The sequence below is a fragment of the Elgaria multicarinata genome, chromosome 11 (genome assembly GCF_023053635.1).
Source record: "Elgaria multicarinata webbii isolate HBS135686 ecotype San Diego chromosome 11, rElgMul1.1.pri, whole genome shotgun sequence".
NCBI classification, from domain to species: Eukaryota; Metazoa; Chordata; class Lepidosauria; order Squamata; family Anguidae; genus Elgaria; species Elgaria multicarinata.
This window is the reverse complement of record NC_086181.1, coordinates 1,152,037-1,161,587: the sequence shown is the minus strand read 5'-3', so window position 1 is coordinate 1,161,587 and position 9,551 is coordinate 1,152,037. Positions and strand designations below refer to the sequence as shown.

At 44.7% G+C, this 9,551-nt stretch overlaps 1 protein-coding gene across 1 annotated transcript in view; it reads left to right on the top strand.

Annotated features, from left to right (window-relative positions):
• The first annotated feature begins 4,816 nt into the window (after positions 1 to 4,816).
• Positions 4,817 to 9,551, top strand: part of WNT9B (Wnt family member 9B) — a 28,037-nt gene continuing 23,302 nt past the window's right edge. The window contains exon 1 of the mRNA XM_063138148.1: positions 4,817 to 5,265. Coding sequence (XP_062994218.1) covers positions 4,817 to 5,265 — 449 coding nt within the window. The remainder of the gene's footprint in view (positions 5,266 to 9,551) is intronic.

Sequence of the window (9,551 nt, the reverse complement as noted above, 5' to 3'; positions counted from 1 at the left end):
TATCATGTGGTCTCTCCAGAGAGAAAGCAAATCACCATAACTCATGCCATTGCTTACTTATACTTACACACCCACAGTGTTAGATAGCCTTCTCTGATAAAGTGTATTATTATTATTATTATTATTATTATTATTATTATTATTATTATTATTATTATCATTATTATTATTATTATTCATGGTCTCTGTGGATCACACATACGGGCTCTGCGCCTGCGTGAAGCCCTGCTTCAGGAATCTTCTATAGCTAAGAGGCATTTTGGGCGGGAACCCCTCCCCCTCTACTGCACATATGCAGAGGGGTTCCCGCCCAGATTCCCTCAGTTCTTCTTCGACCATCTCCGCGGCAGCCTCGTCGAGAATGCTTCCGTCTATAGTAAAAATTATAGCTAAGACTTACCTCCGTTTTCTTTCATGGTCTCCTCCTTCATCTTCTTTCTTATCTTCTGACCTTTCCTATAAAAAAAAATGTTATTTTCTTCAAACTTTACCTCAAAATCTCCTTTCTTCTTAACCTGGTCCGTATGGGCCCCAAGGCCCCGTTTAAAAAGTGTGCCCGCTGTGACACGAAGCTACCTCCTTCGGATGGACACAACTTTTGTGTGATCTGCTTAGGAGAGGGGCACAAAGTGGACGTTTGTCCCCATTGCCAAGCTTTCTCCAAGCTGAAGAGACACCACAGAGCGGACAAACTAAGAGCTGAGCTGTGGGAAAGGGCACTTAGAGCAGTAGAGAAACCTGCTATGGCACAAGAAGAGCCGTTCGTGCCTCCAGCCCCCTTCCAGCCGACAACAAGTCGAGCTGATCGGCCCCGACAGGACACCCCTGCTACGCCAGGGCGTACCTTAGTTACTTCAGTAGCCAAGAAGTTGTCCAAAAAGGCGAGAACGCCAAAGTCTTCTGACAAGACAAAACACAAGAAGAAATCTAAAACTCATAGCCACGATATCGAGGGGAGAGCGTCGACGTCGATACAGCCTCCAGTACTAGCGCCACAGTCGATACCCCATCGGGTAACCACCCAGTCGGCTTCGACAATCGACCCCATAACAACAATGTCGTTATCGGAAGGAGAAATCAGAGACTCATCGTCTGTCCATAACACGGACCTGCTTCCGTTACCGACAGGCCAAATGATCACTTCACCATCGATCAATTTACCTGCCTCAGACCATTGTAGACCTGAATATCGAGATCGAACATCGAGCCGCCGTCGATCTCCTGAGTCGGTCCGATCATTTGATTCTTGATATCGTGAATCCGACTCCTACTATCTTCGAAGACAACATCACTCCAGATCTCCTATAAGAGATTGAGAAAGAGAATCGCAGTGGTCATTGTAAAGGAGACCAGACTTAGCCAACCGGCTTAACCACTGGATTTTGCACAGATCCCAGGAATAACGCACACAGCTCACAAGAGTGAGGGTTAAGCAAACTTAAATTTATTGAGAAGAGGCAAGCAAACAGGATTAGCAAGTAAAACAACACATGCAGATATATATTGAACCCCACAACCAGCAAACTAAAAAGCTATGTACAGTATTATACTTCACCCAGCCATAGGTTCCGCCAGCTCAGGACAAAAGCTTCACCCTACCTGGTGCCTGTTTACACTTCCCTGTGCCTGTTTGCATTCTCTTTCCCTCCTTATTGTTTACTACAACTTTATTAGATTGTAAGCCTATGCGGCAGGGTCTTGCTATTTACTGTGTATAATCTGTACAGCACCATGTACATTGATGGTGCTATATAAATAAATAATTAAATAAATAATAATAATAATAATAATAAAAGCCCCATTTCAAACAGGCCTTTTTTATAACCCTTTTTCCACTCCAACTTCCCTCCCACCCTCCGGTCCTCCTTGGGTGAGGTATTTCGCACTTTTCCTCAGATGTTAATTTCTCCAAGGCCAGCCGGCCTGGGCCCCAAGCGGTTCCGGGCTGTACCCATCCGCCCACTCACAGCTGGCGACTAGCTGGCGTCTTATCAGTTCTTACCTAAAATCATAACAATAGAAGACTTTAACAATTCTTCCCTTTTTTAAGAACAGCTATTCCATGTATGAATTAACCCCTTCTTTACAGTCATTACCCCCTACACACTCATACCATTATGCAGACTGGCGTGAGCTAGAGGACTGATATCGCCGTTTGCCAACGCGACGTCGACCATCGGCATCGTTATCAGCACCCGAACCAGCCGTGAACGTACATACAAGTCAAAGGACTACACAACACGAAGATTTAGCAAGACTGTCACGGGCCACAGAGACAACAACCCATCAAGCTCAACAGATGGATATTCAAACTATACAGATCCCCTCCTCCCCACAATCAGTGGAGGACTACTGCTCCGATTCGATATCGATAGCGTCGGTAGCACCATCTCTGCCATCACCCGACTCGATAGTTGAGGCGCAAGGATCCGTCTCGCCATCAGAGGGACTGGGGCACTTCGCTGATCTTGTTCAAAGAATGGCGCAATTCCTAGGTATTGAAACAAGGCAGTCTTTAGAAAAATTAACAGATCTGGTGTTTGAAGCAATATATACAGAAGCCACAACACCGGTAGCTATACCTTTCCTCCCAACTTTGACAAAGACTGTCAAAGAGCACTGGAAGGACCCTGCAACACTTCAACCTTCCTCGAAGCGGCTTGATAATATGTATAGAGTTTTTGAGAAGGATGTGGAATTTTTATTTACGTATCCTCAACCGAACTCAATAATTGTCGAGTCAGCCCAGGGACGTTCACAGAGGGTGCACATGGCACCAGTCGACAGACAAGGAAGACGTTTAGACCTGATGGGACGTAGATTTTACTCCACGGCATCTTTAAGTTTGAAGATAGCCAACTACCAAGCTACGATGTCGAGATACCAGCTCTTTCTATGGGAGAAAATGATGTCACTGTGTGAGAATCTAGGAGATGACCAGAGAGAGCTCTCTAGAGTATTTCACGCCGAAGTTACACGCATGGCACGTCAGCAGATCGCAATGGCTAAATATCAGTCAGATTGCGGGGCGAAAACAATGGTTGGATCAGTGGCCTTACGTAGGCATGCCTGGCTCAGATCTGCAAGCCTTTCGCAAGAAGCCAGGACACGCATAGAAAGTCTTCCATTCAATGGCATAGGCCTCTTCAATTCGACAACCGATGAGGCAATGGACACAGTACAGAAGGCAAGAATAACGGCCAGGAAAATGGGAATTGGAGTAGGACAACAAGGACAATACTAAAACCAAGAAAGTGGTATAGAACTGGATCCAACATACCACGATACCAACCTGATAGGCAACAACAGAGACAACTACCAGTACTACAACAGGGGAAGAGACAATTTCCGGCTTCAAACCTGAAATCTCAACGTCGAAGGCCTGACTACCAACAAAACTGGCGTCTTTGATTCAATCACTTCCCGCGGCACGAGCACCCCCTTCGGCAATCACCTCTCAACATCAATTGAGGCATGGTCCAAAATAACATCGGACAAATGGATGCTGTCGATAATCGAGGGGGGTTACAGAATAGAATTCGACTCCCTACCACCAACAGGGCACCAGAAAAGAACAACACCATCAGCACCTCTACAAGACGAAGTCCACTCACTTTTAAAAAAGAGAGCAATACGACCAGTGCCGAAACAACAACTAAACCGGGGTTTTTACTCTCGATATTTCACGGTTCCGAAGAGCGACGGAGGAATTCGTCCCATATTAGATCTAAGGGATGTAAACTCCTACATTACACCAAGAAAGTTTCGGATGGTCTCCCTCCCCACTATACTACCACTACTCACAAAGCATTCTTGGGTCTCCTCCATCGATCTAAAGGATGCTTATTTCCATATAGCCATCCATCGCGACAGTCAACGTTACCTTTGTTTCATCATCGGCAATCGAGCCTTCCTTGCCCTTCAGTCTATCAACGGCACCAAGGGTTTTCACGAAGTGTATTGCAGCAGTTTGTGCCCATCTCAGAAACCAGGGCATTCAGATCCATCCTTACATAGACGATTGGCTCTTGGTAGCAGAATCAAAGCAGACCCTTTGACATCATATTTTCTATGTTCAAGACCTCTTACACCAACTAGGTCTATTAATAAATACAGAGAAGTCAATTCTCTCTCCAGCCAGAAGAATAAAGTACATAGGAGCTATCCTAAACTCAGACACTACCAGGGCATATTTTCCTGTAGACAGAGCAACGGTCATAAGAACCCTGACAACCCAAGTAATTAGACAACACACCATAACTGCTTACACAGTGCAAAGGCTGTTAGGGTTGATGGCATCAACTACTATGGTGGTACTGTTTGCGAGACTCAAGATGAGAACCTTGCAAATGTGGTTCAACAAACAATTCAATCCCATAAAGAACGCCAGGCGTACATTCTGACTTTTTTTTTTTAAAAAAAACATTTTTAAAGCCGAAGCTTTATCACCAACTGTGAAAAAATCTTCAAAGTGGTGGACCAACTGCCACAACTTAACAAGAGGGGTGCCTTTTCAATGCTCCACTCCAACCAGGTCGATTACAACAGACACCTCCCTCGACGGTTGGGGAGCCCATCTCAATTCCTTGAAAGTGCAAGGAGTCTGGACAACAAGGGAAAGGACAAAACACATCAACTACCTCGAGTTGCTAGCGGTCCAGAAAGCCCTCAAAGCGTTCGAGGCAGAGATATCCAACCAACATGTTCAAATAACGTCAGACTACACAACCGTTGTGTTCTACCTCAATAAACAGCGGGGAACGAAATCCCCACCACTGATAAAACTTACCATCCACATATGGGAGTGGTGTAGTCGATGTCGGATACTCTTGACGGAGGTCCATATAGCGGGATTGGACAACCAGTTAGCAGACACCCTCAGCAGACACGCAGCAGTAGTCCACGAATGGAGGATTCATTCCATGATCATCAAAGAAATTTTCCGGATCTGGGGGAAACCAGAAATAGACCTCTTCGCAACGGAAGACAACACAGTGTGCAACCTATTCTGCAGCAGAGCGGGAATAGGAAGAAGATCACTAGGAGACGCGTTCCTCTGCAAATGGAACCACTCCTTCCTATACATATTCCCTCCATTTCCTCTAATAACAAGGATATTAGCCAAGATAATTCAAGACAACGCAAATTGCATAATTCTGACACCATGGTGGCCCAGGCAGAAATAGTTCGCGACACTACTGAACAGGGCACAGGGTCTCTACATGAAGCTGCCCATGAGAAGGGACCTTCTCTTCCAGCACCAGGGTCAGATACAACATCCAGACCTAGATACACTCCACTTGACAGCATGGAGGCTAAAACCCCAATATCGGACATCGACTTAACAGCCAAAATAAAGACAGTTTTGCATGCAGCACTAAAACCTTCCACAAGGATGAACTACAATAGAAAATGGTCTGCATTCAATTCCTTTGCATTGGAAAGACATTTCCCTCCCAAGACTTGTTTGGTTGATCAGATCCTGTCGTTTTTATTGTTTTTAGTTGACAAGGGCCTGAAAGTTTCTTCTTTAAAGGTATATCTAGCAGCAATCTCTTATTCCCATGATTGCATTGATGGTTTCAGGGTGTTTTCGCACCCAATGGTTAAACATTTTCTAAAGGGCTTATCTAACTTAAACCCGCCAGTAAGAATTTTCTCGCCTTCCTGGAGCCTGTCAGTAGTACTGCATGCACTATCAAGGTCACCTTTCGAACTGCTGGCAACCTACCGACTTACGTCTTCTGACATTGAAGGTCGTCTTCTTAGTAGCAATCACGTCTGCAAGACGTGCTAGCGAACTATGTGCACTAAGAATAGATGAGCCTTACCTGGTATTCCACCTGGATAAGGTGGTACTCCGCCCTGACATCCAATTCCTACCTAAGGTGTTGTCGGCCTTCCATGTCAATCAAGACATTGTACTACCAGCCTTTTCCCCCTCTCCTTCAACTACTTTGGAAAGGACCTTACATTCACTAGGCGTAAGAAGGGCCTTGGCATTCTATAAGGACCGCACTGCTCTTTTCTGCCGGTCACAACGTTTATTCGTTTGCCATGGAGAAAACAAGAGGGGTCAGCCTGTATCATCTCAAAGGCTCTCCTCCTGGCTGGTTCAGTGCATTATTCTAGCCTACCAGCTACAGAGATTGGAACCCCCAACATTGATCAAGGGGCATTCCACCAGAGCTGTCTCCACATCATCTGCCTTCCATCGTGGCATCACCGTCCCGGAAATATGCAAGGCAGCAACATGGGCTCGACCAATGACATTTGTGTCACACTACAAACTGGACGTCAGGTTGAAATCCGACTGCTCCTTTGGCAGGACAGTATTGTCATCTGTATTCACCTAAGGACACCAACCCTCCTCCGGTGAGTAAATCTTGCTAATCACCCATATGTGTGATGCACAGAGACCATGAAGAAGAAGGACAGGTTGCTTACCTGTAACTGTGGTTCTTCGAGTGGTCATCTGTGCAGTCACACAACCCTCCCACCATACTCCCCTCTTGGTGTCCATCAAGTATTACTAATGCTTTATCAACTAGTTTTTTCAGATACACCTAAAGGTATCCAAATTCCTCAGACGAGGCCTACTGGTCTCAGAAGAACTGAGGGAATCTGGGTGGGAACCCCTCTGCATATGCGCAGTAGAGGGGGAGGGGTTCCTGCCCAAAATGCCTCTTAGCTATAGAAGATTCCTGAAGCGGGGCTTCGCGCAGGCGCAGAGCCCATAATGTATGACTGCACAGATGACCACTCGAAGAACCACAGTTACAGGTAAGCAACCTCTCCTTGTTATTTATTTAGCACCATCAGTGTACATGGTGCTGTACAGAGTAAAGCAATAAAATAGCAAAACCCTCCCGCATAGGTTTGCTTTCTAATAGAATCATAATAAAACAATAAGAAGGGGAAGAGAATGCACCAAACAGGCACAGGGTAGAGTAAAACTAACAGTATAAAAGTAAGATCAAAAGTAAGATTAACTTGAGTACGTTATTCCATGTCCTGCACTCTGGGAGGATTGAGAAGAGATCCTGGCCCTCCTTTGTGTGACAACCTTTTAAGTATTTGAAGAGTGCTATCATGTCTCCCCTCAATCTTCTCTTCTCCAGGCTAAACATGCCCAGTTCCTTCAGTCTCTCTTCATAGGGCTTTGTTTCCAGACCCCTGATCATCCTGGTTGCCTTCCTCTGAACATGCTCTAGCTTGTCTGCATCCTTCTTGAATTGTGGAGCCCAGAACTGGATGCAGTACTCTAGATGAGGCCTAACCAGGGCCGAATAGAGAGGAACCAGTACCTCACGTGATTTGGAAGCTATACTTCTATTAATGCAGCCCAAAATAGCATTGGCCTTTCTTGCAGCCCTATCGCACTGTTGGCTCATATTCAGCTTGCGATCTACAACAATTCCAAGATCCTTCTTGTTTGTAGTATTGCTGAGCCAAGTATCCCCCATCTTGTAACTGTGCCTTTGGTTTCTGTTTCCTAAATGTAGAACTTGGCATTTATCCCTATTAAATTTCATTCTGTTGTTTTCAGCTCAGCACTCCAGCCTATCAAGATCACTTTGAAGTAACTTTGATCACTTTGATCACTTTCTGTCTTCCAGGGTATTAGCTATCCCACCCAATTTTATGTCATCTGCAAATTTGATAAGCGTTCCCTGCACCTCCTTGTCCAAATGATTCATAAAAATGTTGAAGAGCACTTGGCCCAGGACTGAGCTCTGCGGTACCCCACTCGTTGCCTCTCCCCAGTTTGAGAAGGTTCCATTGATAAGTACTCTTTGAGTCCGATTCTGTAGCCAACTGTGAATCCACCTAATCGTTGTTCCATCTAGCCCACTTTTAGCTAGTTTGTGAATCAGAATATCATGGGGCACTTTGTCAAAAGCTTTGCTGAAGTCAAGATATATGACATCCACAGCATTCCCACAGTCCGCAAGGGAGGTTACCCAATCAAAAAAAGAGATCAAATTAGTCTGACAGGACTTGTTCCTGACAAATCCATGTTGGCTTCTAGTGATCACCGCATTGATTTCAAGGTGTTTACAGATTGACTTCTTTATCATCTGCTCCAGAATTTTCCCAGGGATGGATGTCAGACTGACTGGTCTGTAGTTCCCAGGTTCCTCCTTTTTGCCCTTTTTGAAGATAGGGACAACGTTAGCCCTCCTCCAGTCGTCCGATACCTCACCCGTCTTCCATGATTTTGCAAAGATAATAGACAAAGGTTCTGAGAGTTCATCCGGTAGCTCCTTCATTACTCTAGGATGTAGTTCATCTGGCCCTGGAGATTTGAACTCATTCAAGGAAATTAGGTGTTCTTTGACCGTTTATCAATCTCAAATTGCAATCTTGCCCCCTGAACTTGCCCCAGGATGATCAGGGGTCTGGAAACAAAGCCCTATGAAGAGAGACTGAAAGAACTGGGCATGTTTAGCCTGGAGAAGAGAAGATTGAGGGGAGACATGATAGCACTCTTCAAATATTTGAAACGTCACACAGAGGAGGGCCAGGATCTCTTCTCGATCCTCCCAGAGTGCAGGACACGGAGTAATGGACTCAAGTTAAAGGAAGCCAGATTCCAGCTCGACATCAGGAAAAACTTCCTGACTGTTAGAGCAGTGCGACAATGGAATCAGTTACCTAGGGAGGTTGTGGGCTCTCCCACACTAGAGGCCTTCAAGAGGCAGCTGGACAAGCATCTGTCGGGGATGCTTTAGGGTGGATTCCTGCATTGAGCAGGGGGTTGGACTCAATGGCCTTGTAGGCCCCTTCCAACTCTGCTATTCTATGATTCTATGATTCTATGATTCACTTTCTCCAGGGTGGTCATAGACACGCTTTTGGGAAAAGACTGAGACAAAGTAGGAATTGAGCACTTTTAGAAGTTAAAATAATTTAAATTATAAAGTTAAAATAACTTATAAATTAAAAAAATTATAAATAAATTTTAACTTGGTGTTTTAAATTTGTAATTTTGCATTGCTGCTGTTTTTATCTGGTTGAGCTTTTATATTGTATTTTATATTATGGTTTTATACTGCTGTTTTATACTTTGAATGTTTTTAATTTTTGTGAACTGCCCAGAGAGCTCCGGCTATTGGGCAGTATAGAAATGTAATTAATAAATAAATAAATAAATAAACATGAAGTCTGCCTTCTTTACAGCAGCCGCACACGGGTTGCTACTTTCCCTGAGCTCTCTACCACAACCCCGAGATCTCTTTCTTGTTCAGTCACTGCTAGCTCAGTTCCCATCAGGTTATGTTTGAAGTTGGGATTTTTGTGTACATCAAAGGACCACCACACATATCCTAAAGAAAGAACTTCCCTGACTATCTAGCTTCTTCTCAAATGCAGTGCTTTTCATGCAGTTGGTTTATGTATTCATCTGTTACTCATCAAAGGAATAGCCCTTTTCTCTACAGGCGTGTGCGAACTAAGCCCATGCTTACCTGGGGAAACACTTTGGGATAGGTACATTGTTGATAGTCTGTTCAGTAGCAATGATGCACCCTTTGCCAACACCCTCTTTA